Here is a 22,236-nt window from a genome sequence, read left to right as displayed (position 1 = left end):
TTGGCACTTCGCTGCAAGCCCAGATAAGGTGGGTTTTTTTGTTTGAAGCAAGGAAGAAGAGGAAAATGGCTGCACACACACACACACACAGACATACACACACCATTCTGTTTGGTCTATATATTCAGCCATCCAATATTTCACTTGCAAATGTGCTAAGTATATACTCATTTAAGTCAATGATTAAAATACTGAAAATAACACAAACAGATGTAGAGACCTGCCCTGAAGTAAATGCCAATCCACAATCAAAGTCCTTCATCCTGGTCCAAATGAAACTAAACTTAGATTTGTCTGAACCCCTAATCTCCATACAGTCCATGAGGATATTGTGAGAAGTTTCATTCAATCTTTTATGGCTTTGTTCCCTACATTGGGGTATACTGAGGTATGTCAGTGGATACATTTAGTACTTCTTCCCCTTAAAAGCCCTTTTCTATACTGAGATATAGAAAGTAATTAGATATATAGTAGTTATAGATATACAGTAGTTTCCATGAGCTTAAGCTTATTCTCAGTATAATTTATATGTCTGTTATTCATGCATACTTATCTCTTGTTTTGTGCTGGTTTCTTGTATACATCCTTCTAAAAGCTGAGCTCATGCGAATGATCAGAATAAGAACTTGTTTTTTTCAGTTCCCTTCCATTTTTCCAATTTTTCACTATGTCATTGATTTCATTGTGACCCTCCCATTTCCTTTCTAATTACCTTCCTTTTTGGTTTGTATCTAATATTTCTATGATTTTAAGGAATTAAAAAGATCTGCTTTCTAAACAATATCCAAGTTTACATACCTACCTGTGGCTAGTATGTTCTTTACTTTTATGGACCTAAAATGGCACCGGCGTATTTCATTAAAATAATTTTTGTAGCCTCCATTTCATCCTTACTACATCCAGAGCATCATTCCCTTGTAGCATAATCTACCATCTGAGATGAGGCTATTAGCAAGATCAGTAAAGAATGCACCAAATATTTTGCTTTAGTAGAATGATGCTTCCACAGTATAGAAATGTAGTTTCCAACCATGATCTTTTTTTTTTTTTTTTAATTTTTTTTTTCCAACCATGATCTTTATCTGCCTCTAGGCCAGATCTGAAACTTGCATTAGGACAGTAACAGTCATATTCTTTATCTACCTAAGATAACAGTATTTGACTCCCATAGTACTATTAGTTTGTGTGTTTTATCTTGTATGCTCATGCTAAGTTCTCCACCAGACTTAAACCTAGTAGCTCAATGATTTCCAAGCACGGACTCCTTCCATATATCTCACCAAGTGTTATTTTATTTGCATAGCAATATAACCTTCTCTTGGCATATTCTCATTAATACCTGTATCTCAGCAAGTTTGTCTGGCCTAGATCATATTTTCTATTTTCATTATATTTTAGGCTTATCTTATTAGCTTTAATTAAAAAATAGAAGTGTTTAAAAGTATTGATCAGAGATACAGCTGAAACAAAGTCAATTACTTTTTAATATTTTAAATAGAGACCTTTGCAAAGTACTATAGGAATCAAAGGAACAAATTTAAGATAGATTTTTTTTCTATTAAAAATTGTTTTTAATTTTTTGGTAGCAAAACTGATGTATTTTTCCCCATATTTCCTCTTGTGAATCACTGACACATTTTCTCAGCTACTGTATTGTCTCCAACTTAAGTTATACTTTCATCTCATTTTATCATTCTATCTGTGCATTATTCTTCCCTTACCTCAAATTCTAGTTTAGAGTTCTCTTTATCAGTTTGGCAAGATTCCAGATAAATGCATTCGTCTCAGATGTACTATATTCCTTATAGGGAGTCTGTTGTATTAACAACATAAGCCCTGGCTAAGAAAACCTAGATTTTGGTCTTCTTTTGATTTTTGGAAGGGTGCTAGTTGATACTCATTACCTTTTATTTCTTCTTCAAAGTCATGATCTTAACTGGAAGAAGAGATGAAAATGCCTCTTCAGTGACCAAACCAAGTGCTTAGGTTTTATCATTCATTGCCATACAAATCAATGAGTATACTGCAGTCTGTAAATGTGTTAAGTCTCAGGAAACCTAAGGGAACCTCTCATATCTATTCCATCATGATTTGCCTCAATATAAAGGAGAAAGAAATAAAATGCCTTCCCTGGAAGATTTGATTTGGTTTATCCTCAGACTCTTTTTAGAGACCTACATGTATTTCCCTAATGTGTAAAGGATATGTTATATAAATTATCAGCCAATTAAAATAAAAGGTAGAGATCATATTATCAAGGATTCCTTTATAGCTTATAAAAATATTATCCTTTACTGATGATAGTTGCCAGGAACTACATATGTGGGACTTAAAACCTGAGGTTGAACTTGAAAGTATCCCAGACACAAGAGAGAAAAAAAGACACAATGATATTATCCTCGGGAATTTGCAATCTACTCAGTAAGCAAGCACTCCTGAACACAGCCATAAGCACATATCCTTGCTGTAACACCAGGTTTCTATAGAAATCGACCAGAGCAGTGGGCTAGGTAAGTGATTTTGAGATGATTTTAACAGCAACAAGGAAACATCAATTCACAACTATCCTCCAATCTTAGAAGAATATAGATCAGTTAAATACTTGATACAGAGAACATGTTCATAAACAGAATTCAACAAGCACAGGAATAATACTCTATATCCATGACATTTTTATGGTAAAGAATGATTTAAATAAAATATCTTCCATTCAAAATATAATACTGAAGATTAAATGCCAAAGTTACTTACTTTTACTATGATAAGCCTAGCCAGGTTTTCATATCTCTGGTTATCATTTTCTGTATGCTCTACTTCAAACAGAGTATTATAATTTTCTAGTAATTTAGCCATTATCTTGTTGCAGATGTCTTGTTCTTTCATGCCTTCAAGCCCAGGTGGCACACTAGAAATAAGGGGGAGAAATGACATGAATTATTTTGTAAAAACAAAAAATGCCAGCACAGCTGACTCAGGAATACATTTTGACATCTCCTATATGACTGATCAGCCTTCCTATAAGGACACACACAATTTTCAACAAGCTCTATGGTGACGTACGATGTTGCCGGCACAAATTCTGTTCAATAGCTTGTGATGAATATGAAAAGGACATGTTGTTCAGGAAGGAGGTATAGATTAGCATGGGTGTCATAATGCTTTGTATGTATTAGAAATTGCTATGCATAAGGTAATATATAAGAACAAAAGTGTTAAAAATCAAATGTTATAACAAAAAGACTGACAGAAACTATAGAATGTTCGCCACAGAAATAATAGCAACAGAATCTTTATTGAAGGTCTTCTTAGATAATGCACAAAAAGTACAAAACTTAAAGAAAAATTTAAATATTTCCAGAAAAAAAATACTGATTACTGTTAAAGCTGAGTGATGTGTAAATGGAAGATTTATTATACTATGTACTACTCTCTCTTCTTTTGGGTAAGTTAAAAAAATTTCCATAATGAAAAAAAATGTGAAAAAGATCTTCTGAATGCAGAAGACACCATAAATAAGGTAGAAACACAAGCTATAGATTAGACATGAGTATCTCTTCAGTAACATGGACAATTGACAGGATTGGCAGTTAGACTACGCAAAGAATTCCTACTAGTCAATAAGGAAGAAAATTAAAAAAGACAAAGGACAAGAGCTGAAAAACTCATAGAAGAAAACATCAATATAGTTGAACATCAATAATCTTATAGTGCAAAGATCTTTAACCTCATTGAATAACCAGTGAGAATATTAAAAAAGCCACACTGAGATGTTAGTATCCATCTAGATTAGTTTCCTGTGGCTACTATAACAAATTATCACCAGCTGTTGCTTAAAACAACAGAAATTTATTCTTTTACAGTTCTGGAGGCCAGCAGAGTGCACTAACTGGTAACATTCCTTGGCTGTGACTATTGCTTCAATTTTCAATCAAGGCCAGCATCTTAAAACTCTGCTCCATCTTCACATGGCCTTCTCTGTGTGTTGAGTCTAGAAATAATCTCACTCTTATGGTCAATTAATCTATGGCAAAGAAGCCAAGAACACAACATGGGGGAAAGACAGTCTCTTTAATAAATGATGTTGAGAAGACTGAATAGCTATACGCAAAAGAATTAAACTGGAACTCATACCTCACACCATACACAAAATCAACTTAAAATGGATTAAAGATTTGAATATAAGACTTGAATCCATAAAATTCCTATAATATAAATATTACATAAGCTGCAAAAATGTGCTGCCTTTCATTAAGAATGATGAATGAGCAGAACCAAAAACACAAGAGGGTGAAGTTGAAAACCATGGAGAAATATTTCCAGAACTTGAAACCTAGTCAAGAGATTCCCAACATTTGCCAAACTGGATATCAAACTGCCATTACGTCAATCAGGAAATAAAAGAAATTAAAAAGTACATAAAAATAAGTGAAAATAAAAATGCAATTGTTCAAAATCTTTGGGATGCAACAAAATTATTCAAAGCGGGAAGTTTATAGCAATATAGGCCTATCTCAACAAGCAAGCAAAATCTCAAACAACCTAGCCTTACACCTAAAGGTGTTAAAAAAGAACAACAAACAACACCTAAAACCAGCAGAAGAAAGGAAATAATAAAGATTAGAGCAGAAATAAATGAAATAGAAACTTTAAAAACCCAATATAACAGATCAATGAAACAAGGATCTTTGAAATGATCAACAGAATTGATAAAACTCTAGCCAAAACTATCCAAAAAAGAAAGAGAGAGGCAGGGAGGGAGGGTGGGAGGGAGGGAGGGAGGGAGGGAGAGAGGGAGAGAGAGAGAGAGAGAGAGAGAAAGAAAGAAAGAAAGAAAGAAAGAAAGAAAGAAAGAAAGAAAGAAAGAAAGAAAGAAAGAAAGAGAGAGCTCACAAAAATCACAAATTAAAGTGGAGAAATAACTGATACCACAGAAATACAAATGATTGTTAGCGATATTATGAAAAAGTATATGCTAACAAATAAGAAAACCTGGGAAAAAATGGATAAATTCCTAGAAACCTACAACTTACCAAAACTGAAGAAGAAATAAAAATTTGAACTGATTACCATAAAAGAAATTGAAATAGTAATCAAAAAATTCCCAACAAATAAAAGCTCAGGACCACAGAGATTCACAGGAAAATTCTACCTAATATTTAAAGAACAGTTAATACCTATCTTCTCAAACTATTCCAAAAAACAGAAAGGAAGGAAAACTTCCAAATTCATTTTATGAGGCCAGCATAACCTTGAGCCAGATAAAGACACCATAAAAAAAGAGAACTACAAGCTTATCTCTCTCATGAACATAGATGCAAAAATCCTCAACAAAATACTAGCAAACCAAACCCAACAATACATTAAAAAAAAATTCTTTTTGACTTAGTGGGATTATTCCTGGGTTTCAAGGGTGGTTTGATATTCACAAATCAATCAGTTTGATACAACACATCAATATGAGATAGGATAAGAACCATATGGTACTTTCAATAGATGTAGAAAAGCATTTGACAAGGTACAATACCCATTCATGACAAAAACCCTCAACAAAGCAGGGAACATAATGCAACATAATTAAAAAACATAATAAAGTCCATATATGAAAACTCATAGTACTTTTGAATGTGGTGCTTGGCTGGCTCTGTCAGTGAAGCATGCAATGCTTGATCTCAGGATCATGGTAAAGCTCCACGGTGGGGGTGTAGATTACATTAAAAAAGAAAAAAGAGAGACTTCTGAAAAACCCAATGCAAACATCATCCTCATTGAAAGCGTTTCCTCAAGGTCAGGAACAAGACAAGGAAGTTCACTTTCACCACTTTTATTCAACATAGTACTGGAAGTCCTAGCCATACCAATCAGACAACAAAAAGATATAAAATGCATGTAAATTGATAAGAAAGAAGTAAAACTTTCACTATTTGCAGATAACATTATACTATATAAAGAAAACCCAAAAGATTCCACCAAAAAACTGCTAGAACTGATAGACGAATTCAGTAAAGTCACAGGACATATCAATGCATAGAGATCTGTTGCATTTCTATACGCCAATAATGAAACAGCAGGAACTAAGAAAACAATCCCATTTATAATTGCACCCAAAATAATAAGATACCCAGGTATAAACCTAACCAAAGAGGTGAATGACCTGTACTTTGAAAACTATAAACACTGATGAAACAGACTGAAGAGGACACAAAGAAAAGGAAAGATGTTCCATGTCATGGATTGGGAGAATATTGTTAAAATGTATATAATTTCCCAAACAATCTGCACATTTAATGCAATACCTAACAAAATGCAATAGCATTTTTCACAGAACTAGAAAAAACAATCCTAAAATTTGTATGGAACCACAGACAACCCCAAATAGCCAAAGCAACATTGAAAAAAGAAAAGCGAAGCAATTCCACACTTCAAGTTATATTACAAAGTTGTAGTAATCAAAATAGTATGGTATTGGCATAAAAAACAGACACATAGATGAATGGGCCAGAATAGTAAACCCAGAAATGAACCCGATTACACAGTCAATTAATCTTTGACAAAACAGTAAAGAATATCCAAATGGGGAAAAGACAGTCTCCTCAACAAATGGTGTTACGAAAAATGGACAGCAACATGAAAAAGAATGAATCTGGATGACTTTCTTACAGCATACAGAAAAATAAACTCAAAATGGGTTAAGACCTAAATGTCTATCAAGGATAAATAAAGAAGATGTGGGATATACACACACAGGAATATTATTCAGCCATGAAAAGGAAGAAAATCCTGCACTTTGTAACAACATGGATGACCTTGAATGCCAAATGAAATAAGTGAGAGAAAGAAAAATAACATAAAATCTCATGTATATGTGTAATCTAAAACAATCAACAAAAACAAAACAAAACAAAACAAAAAATCTTAACAGATAGGGCACCTGGGTGGCTCAGTGGTTGAATGTTTGCCTTTGGCTCAGGTCATGATCCTGTAGTCCTGGGATCGAGTCCCACATCAGGCTCCTGCCAGGGAACCTGCTTTTTCCCTCTGCCTATGTCTCTGCCTCTCTGTGCTTCTCATGAATGAATGAATGAATGAATGAATGAATAAGAAGAAAGAAAGAAAGAAAGAAAGAAAGAGAGAGAGAGAGAAAGAAAGAAAAAAGAAAGAAAGAAAGAAAGAAAGAAAGAAAGAAAGAAAGAAAGAAAGAAAGAAAAAAACAAACCCCTGAACTGATAGCTACAGGGAACAAATTGCTGGTTGCCAGAGATAAGGGGTGAAGGATGAGCAAAGTGAGTGAAGGTAGTTTAAAGGTACAAACTCCGAGTTATTAAATAAATTTTCTGAGGATGTAACATACAGTATAATGACTATAGTTAATAATACTGTATTGTATATTTGAAAGTTACTAATAGAAAATCTTAAAAGTTCTCATTATAAGAAAAAAAGCTTTTAAGTATGTGTAGTGATATTAACTTAGACTTACTATGGTCACCATTTTACAACATACACACATACTGATGATCGTGTTGTACACCTAAAACTAACAATGTCAATTTTATCTAAATAAAAAAATACAGATATGTGAAAAATGTAAAAAAAACATATATATTACTTTATGTTTTGGGGCAAAAATTATATAAAGATATAATTTTGTGATATCAATAATTGAAAGAGGTGGGGAAGGAGCTATAAAAGAGCACAGTTTTTCTTTTGTTTTGTTTTTAAAATAATCTCTATGTTCAACAGGGCTCAAATTCACAATCCTGAGATCAAGAGTTGCATGCTCTACTGACTGAGCCAGTCAGGAACCTTGGGGCAGAGTTTTTGTATGTTATTGAAGTAAAGCTGGTACTTATTCAAATTAGAGTGCTATAAGTTTAGGATGTTAGATGTAATCCTCATGGCAACCACAAAGAACATACCTACAGAATGTACACAAAAGAAAATGAAAAAGGAATTTAAACATTATACTACAAAAAATTTTAACTAAACACAAAAGAAAATAGTAATGAAGTAAATGAAGGACAAAAGAGCTGTAAAGGCCATAGAAAATGCATAGCACAATGATACAAGTCCCTCCTTATCAGTAATTACTTTAAATATAAATGGATTAAACTCTCCAAAAGAGAAGAGACTGGCAGAATGAATTAAAACACATAACCCAATTATATTCTGTCTACAACAGATTCACTTGAGATCCAAATCTACAAACAGGTTAAAAGTAAAAGGATGGGAAAAAATAATACATGCATATTGTAAGTGAAAGAAAGCAGAGGTGCCTATAATAATATTATACATAATAAACTTAAAATTAAAAAAGGTTAAAAGAGACAAAGAAAGTCATTATATATTAATAAAAGTTTCAACACAACAAGAAAATATAACAGTTATAAACACTTACACAGCTAATGATAGAATCACCAAAATATATGAAGAAAAAATGGACAGAATTTAAGGGAGAAATAAACAGTTCTACAATAGTTCATGAATTCAATACCCTACTCCCCAAAATGGATAGGACACCAGACAGAAGAAACAGAGGATTTAAAAAAACAACAAACTAGATCTACTGGACACACACACACAATATTTTACCTGACAACAACCAGAGTGAACATTTTTCTCAAGTGTACATGTGGCATTTTCCAGGATATACCATATGTTAGACTACAAATTAAATCTCAAAATATTTAAAAAGATATTCATTTTACAAAGTAACTTCTCAGACCACAATGGGATAAAGTTACAAATAATAACATCAAGAAAACTGAAAAATCCACAAAATTGTGGAATTATGTTTAGGTAATCAATGGAACAAAAACTGTATTTTAATAAAAATTAGAAAATATTTAGAGATGAATGAAAATGAAAACACAACAAAATCAAAATTTATGGGATGTAGCAAAACAAAGCCTAAGGAGGAAATTTATAGTTCAAACACACTAGAAAACAAGAAAGATCTCAAAGAAAAATCTAACTTTACAACTTAAAGAACTAGGAAAAGAAAGAAAAAAACCACAAAGCTAGTAGGAGAGAAAGAGTAAAGACTAGAGCAGAGATAAATGAAACAGAAAAACAGTAGAGAACTATCGATGAAACCAAAAGTTGGTTCTTTGAGAAGATAAACAAAATTGACAAACTTTTAACTAGATGAATTTTAAAAAGAGCAAGGGGTGCTCAAATTGTTAAAATCTGAAATTAATGTGGGGACAATACTACTGACTCTATAGAAATGAAAAAGAATTATGAGAGTATACTATGATATTTGCACATCAACAAACTGGATAATCCAAGTGAAATGGACTGACTACTAGAAGCACTAAACCTACCAAGACAGAATCACGAAGATAAAGAAAATCTGAATAGACCTATTGATAGTAAGAAGACTGAATCAATAATCAAAAATTTCCCCCCCCAAAATGCTCTGGACTTGATGGCTTCATTGGTAAATTCTACCAAATGCTTAAACTAATATTAGTATTTCTCAAACATTTCCAAAAAACTGAGGAGAAAACATTTCTTAACTAATCCTGTGAAACCAACATGACTTTATGTCAAAGCCAGACAAATGCATTTCTATAAACAATAAATAATATGAAAAGGAAATGACATAACTATGCCATTAGTATCAAAAGGAATCAAACACTTAGGATTATATTTAACCAAGGATGTGAAATACTTATAAAATGGAAACTACAAAATGCTGATGAAAGAAGTTAAAAAAATAAATAAATGGAAATACATCTCATGTTCATGGATTGGAAGACTTAATATTGTTAAAATACGAATATTACACAAAGCAACCTACAGATTCTATGCAATTGCTATCAAAATTCCAACAGCATTTTTTGCAGAAATAGAAAAGCCCATCCTAAAATTCACATGGAACCTCAAGTGATCTCGAATAGCCAAAACAAACTCAATAAAGGGAACCAAAAATAGAAGACTCCCATTTACTAATTTCAACACTTACTACAGAGCTATAGTAATCAAAGCAGTGAGGTATTGGCATGAAGGCAGATATAAATACTAATGGAATACAATAGAGAGCCCAGTAATGAACCTTTGCTTATATGGTCAAATGAGATTTGCCAAGGATGTTAACACCACTGAATTAAAAATGGACTATCTTTCAACAAATAGTACTGCAAAAACTGGATATTCACATGCAAAAGAATGAAGTTGACCCACTACCTAGTATCATATATAAAAATTAATTCAAAATGGACCCAGAATCTAAAACTATAAAATGCTTGTAAAAACACATAAAGCAAAAACTTCATGACATTGAATTTGGCAGATTTCTTGGCTATAACATGTAAAACATAGGCTACAAAAGAAAAGCAGACAAATTAGACTTCATGAAAATTTTAAAAATTTTGTGCATCAAGACACCATCTATAGGGTAAATACGTACCCCACAGAATGAGAGAAAATATCTATAAATCACATATTTGATAAGGAACTAATATCTAGGTTATATATAGAGAACTCCTGGGCAGCCAGGGTGGCTCAGCGGTTTAGTGCCTTCAGCCCAGGGTGTGATCCTGCAGTCCCAGGATTGAGTCTCACATCAGGGTCCCTGTGAGGAGCCTGCTTCTCCCTCTGCCTGTGTCTCTGCCCCTCTCTCAGTCTGTGTCTCTCATGAATAAATAAATAAATCTTTTTAAAAAATTGGTAAAAGACTTGAATAGACATTTCTCCAAAGAAGATATACAAATAGCCAAAAAGCACAGGAAAAAATGCTCAGCATAACTCATCATTAGGAAAATACAAATAAAAATTACAATGAGATATCACCTCACATCCACTAGAATGGTTACTACCAAAAAATTAGAAAACAAGTATTGGTGAGGATGTAGAGAAACTGGAACCCTTGTGCACTGTTGGTGTGAATACAAAATGGTATAGCCACTATGGAAAAAAGTATGGCAATTCCTCGACAAATTAAAAACAGAATTACTATATTATCTACAAATTCCACTTCTGGAATATACTGAACTGAAAGCATGGTCTGGAAGAACAATTATATACTCACATTCATAACAGCATTATTCCCAACAACTAAAATGTGGAAGCAACCCATATATTAATGGATAAACAAAATGTGGTATATACACACAATGGAAAATTACTGAGCCCTAGAAATGGAAGAAAATCCTGCAATATACTACAACATGAGTAAACATTGAGGGCATTATTTTATATAAATAGGTAAGCCATAAAAAGACATACTGCATGATTCCATTTACATGAGGTACTTGAAGTAGTCAAAACCACAAAGACAAAGTATAATGGCAGTTGGTAGGGGTTAGGGTCAGAGTGAAAAGTTCCTATTTAATGAATATAGAGTTTCAGTCTTATAAGATGAAAAAAGTTTTGGGCATGGATGTTGGTGATGGTTGCACAACAGTGTTAATGTGTTTAATATCACTGAAGTGTTCACTTAAAACTGATTATGATGGTAAGTTTTATGTCACATGTATTTCACCACAATAAAAAACATTTACCCAAAAAAATGAAATGCATCTACTACCTCTACATTGCACATAAGGCAACTGAAAACACTGACATCTGGTTACCATGACTCCTCAGTTATGACTGCTTGGTGAAAGGCAGATAAAATGATAAAACAAGATTTGCAATAATCATATTCACATTAACAACAAGTTAAAGCTGTGCATTAGGAGCATAACAGCATTTAACAAAAATAAGATTGTTAATTCTTCTTCAATAGAACTACCTTATTCCCTTTATTATACGAAGTCTACATCTATGTTTTACAAGACTTTTTTAGAGAGAGCGAGAGGGGGAAGGGGCAAAGGGAGAAGGAAAAAGAGAATCTTCAAGCAGACTCGTTGGTGAACATGGAGCCTAATCCCAGGACCCTGAGATCATGACCTGAGCTGAAACCAAGAGTCAGCCACTTAACCAACTGAGCTACCCAGGTGCCTCTGAAGTCTAGATCTATAGTAAAAGCAAACTTTAAAAGAATTATTTTAAAAATAAGCCATATTATAACTTGTCCTATTATATAAATTTGAAGTTTACACTAAAGAGCTGATTTTACTTACCTATGTGTTCTGAAGACACTTTCATAAACATCATGCAAAAGTCTGATGTGGAATTTACTATAAAATTTTCAGTCCTGTGAATGTGATTGTCTCTCATATTCAACGGTCATATACATCAGGTGGGACGATGGCTGAAGACTATTGCTCAAAGCAATGGCAGTGATACTGCCCCCTCCCGGGCGGGGGGATGGGGCAAACGGTTCTTAGAATGGGTGAAAAGAAACTTACTCTTTGTAATACATAGAGTAGGATATATACAGTACACACAGAGATATACAGCATATTCATGATGTTAAAATTTAATTGGAGGATGGGGGAGATGTGATTAGGAAAAGAAAAAATCTAAAAAGGCTCCTTAGGGAAATGAAAATGAAAAAAAAGATTGAGAAACCCGCTTTTACTCCCTGCTCCAGTAAGTTACTACGAAAGTTTAATACTGGCTTTGAATATAGGATCCACTTGGAAGGGGTGTCTGGGTGGCTTAGTCGGTTAAGTATCTGCTGTCAACTTGGGTCACAATCCTGGAGTCCCAGAATCAAGCCTCACTTTGGGCTCCCTGCTTAGCAGGGAGTCTATTTCTCCCTCTGCTCCTCACTCCACTCCTGCTTGCTCACTCTCTCCCTCAAATAAATAAATAAAATCTTTTTTTAAAAAAGCAGGATCCACTTAGAAATGAGTGAATAATGATGATAAGGGTGGGGCTCTTGGAGCAAAGGACCAGGTAGAAGGGTCAAGGGAAGCATTTGAAATCCTGAGTTAGAAAATAAGGGTTAATTTCCCAGAGTTAGAAGTTTCTCACATACACCTGAAACTAATATTATAGTATATGTTAACTGGAATTTAAATTAAAGCAATTAAAAAAGAGATAAATAATAATAATAATAAAAGGGTTTTGGACCTGGCTCCACTACTTAAAGCTGCTTAACTGAACCCTCATCTATTCCTTTATAAAATGGACATGTTGGTAATATTGATGTTGTAAAGACCTTTTGAGAATTTTTAAAAGCTATGTGAAAAATACTTTTCAAAACTATGGGGCCATAAAATAGTTGTTACCAGGGACTGGGGTGAGGGTAGGGATGGCCTAAAAGGGACACAAGCAACTGTTTGGAATGATGAAAATGGTCTGTATCTTAACTGTGGTGGTGGTAATGAATTCCGTCAAAACTCATAACACTACACCCAAATGGATGCATTCTATACCATGCAAATTGTGTCTCAAGAAATCCAACTTCCTTAAGGGCCACCTGGTGGCTCAGTTGTTGAGCATCCCGGGGTGCTGGGATCACTTCCACATCAGGCTCCCAGTGGGGAGCCTGCTTCTCCCTCTGCCCCTGTCTCTGTGTGTGTATACATATATATACACACACATATATATACATATATACACATACACATATATAATATATATATAATCTTTAAAAGATTATGTCTATCTTTTAAAAAAAGAAATCCAACTTAAAAAAGTACCTTACAAAAAATAAACAATCAAATCAATGTTTTTTCATTATGCAGAGTAAATGTTGATTTTCACAGTAATACTGTTGGTTTACACTGAACTTGGAATTGGCTAAAATTCTCTAGTCTTTTTTGTAGGAATTGCTATTAAACTAGGTCTTTCTGGTCATGATCCCTCACTATAAATACCTAATTCTCCATCTATTTTTTCCACTTATGATAGAATGAAAATAAACATTTGTATAGTCTTCTTTAACATTTTATTTCTAATCTTTGTTTTTAATCAACATATCATTCTTCTCACCTTTGTTTCATTGATTACATAAATCAATGAATGCATAAATATATGCATAAATCTTCTGTCTTAATCCAAACCATTAATAAGTAGGTTAAGTGTGATGAGATACTTCATTTGTAACCTCTCTTTGGACTCTCATCATTTGATTCATCAATACCCATAGAATCTGAGTGTTCACCCAGGCCTGAATGTACCTAATTGCATTATCACTAGATCACAATTGCCTCATCTTGTCTACACACATTCTACGCAAATATGTCATTATTATTTTGCAGTTAAAAGTACTGACATGCTGGGACATTCCCTCTTATGCAGTTCTTTGCAAAAGAAAAAATCTACTATTGAAAGCCATCACTGGAGGCCAAATTTAATTTTAAAAGGTGTAAAAGTCTCCCAATGTACTGTCCTACCTATGAGTCTACTGCAATTGACTTATACATTGATATATTTGAATGAATATTTAATGGAAATGAAAAGCTGGAAGATTTTTTTAAAGATAACATTCAATAATAAAGCTTCTAACGTTTCTTAGAATTGAGGTGAGGCAGTGGAAACAAAAATTTCCAGAATTGTTTTTGTACCTGGCCCCACCCTTGGCAATGTTTCCTTCTTAAGAACTGCTGATGTTCATGTTTCCAGGTATTCAATTTATATTATGTATATCGACTTCCATTTTTTTTTCCTTCTCATTGCAGAGTTTACAAAGAGTGCCACCTATAATCAATGAGTTAGTCATTTCTAGTCAGAAGCACTAATAGAGCATAAAATTTCCTAAATGAAAGTTTAGACTAGCAGTCTTTACATTCTGCTAACTCTGGGAAACGAACTAGGGGTGGTAGAAGAGGAGGAGGGCGGGGGGTGGGAGTGAATGGGTGACGGGCACTGGGGGTTATTCTGTATGTTAGTAAATTGAACACCAATAAAAAATTAAAAAAAAAAAAGAAAGTTTAGACTATTACACCAACAATTACCCAACCACGTGTATCTACAAATCAATATTTCAGATAAAATGGAAAATCTTACATGAACTGCTTAAATACTTCCAAATATCCAGATGTTTGACATTAAGTTACCAATTGTTTGGATGGATAAGTAATTTTTGGAAACTTTATACTGGATAACTAGATATATTTCAATCTATGTTAGATATGTAGATACATGGTTTCAACCATAATAGTGAACAAATAATAACTGATTATTATTAAGGATAGTTGATATTTAACCTACATTACTAAAAATAAGATAGAAGTTGATATACTTAAGCACATGAAGATTGAAGTGTTGTTATGGTCTTTTTCAGTAGTTCTCCAAAGACTTGCTTTGCTACATATTATAATTATCTCTTTAAATGTCTCATAGAAAAGCTGTCAATAGTATAGAAGCAAGGAGAACACTGAGATAAAGGTAAAGGGGTGAATTGGGTGTTCTAAATCACTACCAGAATTAAAAGAGTAACAGTATCACAGTGTCTTAAAGATAAATAACCATTCATCTGAAACAGTCACAATTAGAAAAGGTCTAGCAGATTCTGGGTGAAGAGGAGTGCCCTGATTTAAAATCTGCCTCAAATTTTCCATGACTCCCACTTTTATTCAAGGATATGGCTGATATTAAAGCAGATTAACAGTGGTGGGTTAAAACTCTATTAAAATCTTGTTAAATTGTAACACCCAGAAGCAGCCAGGCTATCTTTGGAGTTTCAGATAATCTGCATTAGACAAAAAAGCTAAAACATGACAAGAACTGACACATAGAAGGGAGTGGGTTGATGTGCAGAGGTGTAAGCCCTTCGCTGGTTGCTGTGCTATGCTGCAGACCAAAAGAACAATGGGTTCAAGACCAGAGTGACTGTACTCCTGTGGTGCTTCTGCTGGTTATTAGACTTGTCATCTGGGCCCCTCTTTTTCAACATCAGCACCTAAATGACACCTGGATCTTCTCCATTTCTGTAATTCTATTTTTCTCAAAAAAGTACACTGATGCACTCATGAGAATGTAGACTACTGGTAACTAGTGACTAAATAGAGAGAAGGTGATTGTATATGCACAAGTTCTACCACCTTTAACAAAATGTAAGAATTTTGTAGAAACTCAACTTTAGGACAGTCTCTCATTTTAAAGCATGAGGTGAAAAAATCTCACTTTACATTTAAAGACAATTTCAGGGCCTTAACTGTAAGAAACTTTTCAAAGTCATTGTTTATAGGGAGTATCAGTCTTAGTCCTGGGCTTGCTTAGGAGTTTTATCCCAACCAAAAGTGATTAAGATCATGCTGTTAGCAGTCTGAATGTCTCAAGTAATTTCTAGTGTTATTTTTCATCATTTTCTCCTGGCTTTAGGCATCTGATGATATAACAGTACATTTTCTACCTCATAGCTTTGACTCATGATGTTCTTTTCTCTCGTGTAAAGTCTTTCTTCTTCACTTAGTTAAGTCTAATTATTTTCCAAAGTTCAATGAAGTTATGACCCCTCATCCCATCAGAATTAACTGCTGCTTCTTTATTCACACAGAATTCATTTAATTTTCTAGCATAGCATTTATTAGATTCTGTTTTGGTCATAATCTTCTTTAGAGGTATTTCTCCCCATTACACTGTGAGTATCTTTAAGGGCAGAGTCTAATTTGTCTTAAATCTCCAACAGAGCCTAGTACTAACGTGACTTACAAAAACTAAAAAAAAAAAAAAAAAATTGTGTATTCTTAGAAGCAGAATTTATCTTTCTAGATCCTTTTCAAATGAACCAAAAGTTACTTGCCACTTTGAGTTATAATATGGGTAAGTTCTAGGGATCTGAAGTATGGTGATAATAAAAAAATACTATATATTTCAAAGTTGCTAAAAAATAGATCTAAAGTGTTCTCAACCCAAAAAAGAAATGAAAATTATGTGACATGATGAAAGTGTTAGCTAATGCTATGGTGGTAATCTTTCACAATAGAGTATATAAAATCAATACATTGTATACCTCAAATTTGCAATGTTATGTGCTAATTATAGCTCAATGAAGCTGGGAAAAAGTAAGTTCCTAATGGCACCAAAAAATGTAAATTTCCTCTTTGTATATAAACAGACCATATGTTTGTGCTGTATAACATATAGTGTAAAGAATGCTCGTTGCTCTTACTATTTGTATCAGAATAAATAGTACATATGACACATTTCATCTCTAATGGGAAGAAATACACCCCCCAAATTAACAAGTTATAGGCAAAACCACCCATCTTTGATCTAAATGTTTGAGAAGGAACAACAGAAATGTTTCCAAATGAGCTAAAAAAACATTGGCAAGGCTTTTGACAAAATCCATACCAAGAAACACATGGTCTTCACCAAGAGTTCATCTTGTAATGTTCCTGAAAATAATGGAAAACTTGGATTGTTCATTGCTATAGCATCAATCCATTTTTAGGTCTCAGTAAAGATACATAAAAGCAGTCATCAAAACAAGAAATAAAGCACCTCAGTCTAAAATAATCTTTACAATAATTTGAAAGAAAATTTTTAATACCAACCCCAGTTTCATGGCATCTGACAGCAGTCTAGCTATAAACTGTTAAGAGTCTCCTGAATCTTAAAGCATGGTGAAAAAGTAAAAAAGAAAAAAAATGACCATGTTACTCTTTTTATCCCCCCACCCCGTACTCTGTATAGATACATAAGCTTCATTCTAAACTTCAGTCCAGTGAATACTACAGAAAACTTTCAAGTTAGCAAACTTAACTCTAATTTCAGTTCTCTGCCTCTTATTTTTTAACCATGGTAAAAAAAACATGTAATGTGAAATTTACTAACTTAATATTCACATTGTTGTGAAACAGATATACAAAAAAATGTTCATCTTGCAAACTGAAACTCTATAGCCATTAAATAATAATTTCCCTTTTCCTGCTCCCCCCAGGCCATGGCAACCAACATTTTACTTTCTGTTTCTATGAATTTGGCTACTTTTGATACTTCATGTAAGTAATCATCATAGTGTTTGTCTTATTGTGGACTTTTTCACTCAGTATAATGTCCTTGAAGTCTATTCATGTTGATGCAAATGACAGAACTTCCTTCCTCTTTAAGGCTGAATAATATTCCCTCCTCATGTATTTATCACATTTTGTTTACCCATATATCCTATCAATGGACATTTTGTTGCTTCCATCATGGCTAAGGTGCCTTGTCTCTTTATTTAAGTGTTTAAAAGCCACATGTTTATTTTTTTAAATTTTTAAGATTTTGCAACAAAGTATTTAAATGGCAAGACAAGAAAGAATGGAATAAAAACAATCAACAAATTCTAAAGTCAGCCTTTACTCAACCAAAGTGAGCCAAAATGTTTAGAAATGACAAGCATTTTCTGTTTACTTCCAGAAAAATAAAAGAAAAATGTTTGACTTCCTGAATTTAGTTCGTTTGCCAATAGCTAAGCCAAAGTGGGTCCTGAGACAATCCAAAATAAGACAACTTAATTTAGACAACACATAATACTTTATACTGTATTACATATTTCTGTATTCTTCAGCCAAAGGACATTTTGTCGATTTTCCAAAAAGGTAAATACTTTATCAGTAACAAAAATGAAAATAGATTTATGAACTTATTTCTTTTATCTATTTCTTTAGGGAAACATGGGAGAATGCTACTGCCCAACAAGAGTTGGAATACTTTTCTTGAGCAATAAACTGTCAGCTATCTATTCATAAATCCAACCATTCATTTGTCCAATTAATCAAAGTACCTTCTAGATGTTAAATCAGATTCTTTCCCAAAAGAAGTTTATAAGTGGCATTTGGGGGATTAGTCAGAAAGAAGACAAATATTAACAGGCTTAAACAACTATACAAAAGATGACAGGGATACAAAATATATGTCTGTTCAAAATGCTAACTCCAAGAAAAGTAATTATTACTTGTTATTCCCACTACCACAATTTTCCACTTTTCTAGCTCCTACTTTCTTGATTACAATCCCATTGAAATATCACTGTCAGGTCTACAAGTTCAAGAAACTCCATAGTGCTTCTTTAACACTCCTCATAGATTTGTAACTTTAACAAAGATTTTCTTAGGACTGGATGCTACTTACTTATATTTCCTCTCAGTTTCAGCTGCAGCAGAGCACTACATAAAAGATCTCTCTTAATTTTAAAGTAAATTCAGAACATTTATATATAATCTATCTGAAAACAGGCAGTCCCCAAGTAATAAATAGTTGTGCCTTGAAAATGCACATTGTAACTCTGACAACCATAAACACTGATGAAAGAAATTGAAGGTGATACTACAAAATGCAAAGATACTCCATGCTTGTGAATTGGAAGAATCAGTATTATTAAGATGCCCATACTACCCCAATCTGTAGATTCAATGCAATCTGTATCAAAATAGCAACAGCATTTTTTTTCACAGAACTACTATAAACAATACTAAAATTTATATGGAACGATGAAAGACCTCAAATAGCCCAAACAATCTTAAGAACGAACAAAGCTGGACCTATCATAATCCCAGATTTCAAGATATACTACAAAGCAGTAATAGTATGGCACTGGCACAAAAACAGACACAATAGATAAATGGAACAGACTAGAGAACTCAGAAATAAACCCATATTTATATGGTCAATTAATCTATGACAAAGGAGGCAAGAATACACAATTGGGGAAAAGACAGAGTCTTTAACTAATAGTGTTGAGAAAACTAGGTGACAACATGCAAAAGAATGAAACTGAACTACTAAAACCATACACAAAAAAAACTCAAAATGGATTAAAGACCTAAATATGAGACTTGAAACCATAAAAATCCCAAAAGAGAACACAAGTAGTAATTTCTTGGACGTTGGTCATAGCAACATATTTCTAGATATGTCTCCTGAGGCAAAGAAGACAAAAGCAAAAATAAACTATTGGGACTACATCAAAATAAAAAGCTTTTGCACAGTAAAGGAAACCATCAACAAAACAAAAAGGCAATCTACTGAACAAGAGAAGACATTTGCAAATGATGTCTCTGATGAGAGGTTAACATCCTAAATATATAAAGAATTTGTGCAGCTTGACACCGAAGCAACAAACAATCCAATTAAAATAGAAGACATGAATAGACATTTTCCCAAAGAAGACCTATACAGACGGCCAACAGACACATGAAAAGATGCTCATCATTACATCTCATCAGGGAAATGCAAATCAAAACTACAACGTGATATCACTTCACACCTGTTAGAATGGCTAAACTCAACAACACAAGAAACAACAGGTGTTAGCAAGGATGTGGAGAAAAAGAAACCACTGTGTTCTGCTGGTGGGAATGCAAACAGGTGCAGCCACTGTGGAACAGTATGGAGGTTCCTCAAAAAATTAAAAATAGAAATACCCTCTGATCCAGCAATTCCACTACTGGGTATTTATCCAAAGAAAACAACAACATTAATTTGAAAAGATATATGCACCCTATGTTTATTGCATTATTTACAATAGCCAAAAAAATGGAAACAATCTAAGTGTCCAATGGATAAAGAAGACGTGACGAAATATATAAGTGGAAGATTGTGCAGCTACAAAAGGATGAGATTTTGCCATATAAGACCACAGGAATGGACCTAGAGGGTATAATGCCAAGTGAAATAAGCCAGACTGAGAAAAACAAATACCTCATGATTCCATTCATATGTGGAATCTAGAAAAACAAAACAAATGAATAAACAAAAACAGAACCAGACACATAAATATAAAAACAAACTGATGGTTGCAAGAAGGAAGGATAGGCAAAACGAGTGAAGGGAAGTGGGGGATATAGGCTTTCAGTTCAGAATAAACAAATCAGGAGGAATAAAAGGTACAACATGGGGAATATGGTCAATGATATTACAGCATTATAGGTGACAGATGGTAGCTACACGCTTGTGAGCATAACATAACCTATAAACTTGTTGAATCGCTACGCTGTACATCTGAAACTAATGTAACATTGTGTCAACTAAAAAGATTTTTTAAAATTCACATTGTAGGTTAGCTACCTAGACCATAGAAGGTATTCTTTCATAAAAAATAAAAAAAAAATAAAAAACCAGAAAACAAAACAGGGATGCTAGGTGGCTTAGTGGTTGACTGCCTTCGGCTCAGGTCAAGATCCTGGGGTGCTGGGATCAAGTTCTGCATCAGGATCCCCACAGGGAGCCTGCTTCTCCTTCTGCCTATGTCTCTCATGAATAAATAAAAGAGAAGTAAGCATGGTGAATCATTCTGACTTCTCCTTCCATCATCACATCTTCTCTGACCCTCCTGCCTCCCTAAGTTCCCTTATAAGTACACTGGGTCTAAATGTATGATCTCATCTTAAATTTTTTCTCAGATTCACATCTGCAATGTCTCTTCTACCATAGAAAATGACATATTCACAGGTCCCAGCAATTAGGATGTGAACATCTTTGGGGGTTATTCTGTCCCAGTGCAGTCACTTCTCTAGGCAGATTTAAAACCAAATTCAAAGCCAGGCAGTCTGAGCACCTGCTTGCATAAGCACCCGCTCCTGGTCCATAGTAAGAAAGCACTGGGACAGTTCTGAAAAATATCTTCTCAAAATAAATTGGACACCCAGAAAGAAAGGACTCTAGAGTCCTTTTTAAAAATTCAATTAGCCAACATATAGTATATCATTAGTTTTTTATGTAGAGTTCAATAATTCATCAGTTATGTTTAACAGCCAGTGCTCATTACATCATGTGGATTCTAAGGTCTTAAAAAGCAACTTTCATTCTCCGGAGTTCTAGGGATAGCCATCTCAAATTTAAAATAATTGGCAATTCACATGTATGGAAACATCCATACTAAAACAAGAGCAATATCCCAACCTCTCTGCAAGACGTAAATGACAATGCTTTAAGAAATCCTTTAGGAAAATAAATGGTCAGTTAATTGCCTTTCTGCCTCATTCTTGTTGTCTGCTTTCTTTTAAAAATAAACAGCACAGGGGTGCCTGGGTGGCTGAGTTGGTTAAGGGTCTGCCTTCAGCTCTAGGTCATGATCTCTGGGTCCTGGGATCGAGCCTCATGTTGGGCTCCCTGCTCCGTGGGGAGCCTGCTTCTCCTTCTCCCTGTTCGTGCTTTCTCTATCAAATAAATAAAATCTTAAAAAAGAAAAATAAACAGCACAATTTTCAACATCCTCAGGCTTATTCGATTTTTGAGTGAGAAAAGCAGTTTAATAACTGTTATCCTAACTTTGAGTGGGAAGTATAACTGAAGGTACAAGAATAATTTATGTTTAGTTCAACTATAAAACAATAGAAAGAAAAACAGGTATAAAAAACAGCTTGGCCAAGGAATCAGAAACAATCCCTTCGTTCTACTCCCTCAGTATCATTTGCTTTAAAGAAGGAAAAAATACATGAAACCGTAAAATAAGGTTTTTTTTTTTTT

General features: G+C 33.8%; 1 protein-coding gene across 1 annotated transcript in view; it reads right to left on the bottom strand.

Annotated features, from left to right (window-relative positions):
- FAM13A (family with sequence similarity 13 member A) overlaps positions 1–22,236 on the bottom strand; it is a 319,784-nt gene that overhangs the window by 202,247 nt on the left and 95,301 nt on the right. The window contains 1 exon segment of the mRNA XM_038582151.1: positions 2,752–2,905. Coding sequence (XP_038438079.1) covers positions 2,752–2,905 — 154 coding nt within the window.

The sequence above is a fragment of the Canis lupus genome, chromosome 32 (genome assembly GCF_011100685.1).
Source record: "Canis lupus familiaris isolate Mischka breed German Shepherd chromosome 32, alternate assembly UU_Cfam_GSD_1.0, whole genome shotgun sequence".
NCBI lineage: Eukaryota > Metazoa > Chordata > Mammalia > Carnivora > Canidae > Canis > Canis lupus.
The sequence above is the reverse complement of the archived record's forward strand: the minus strand, read 5'-3'. Positions and strand labels throughout refer to the sequence as shown.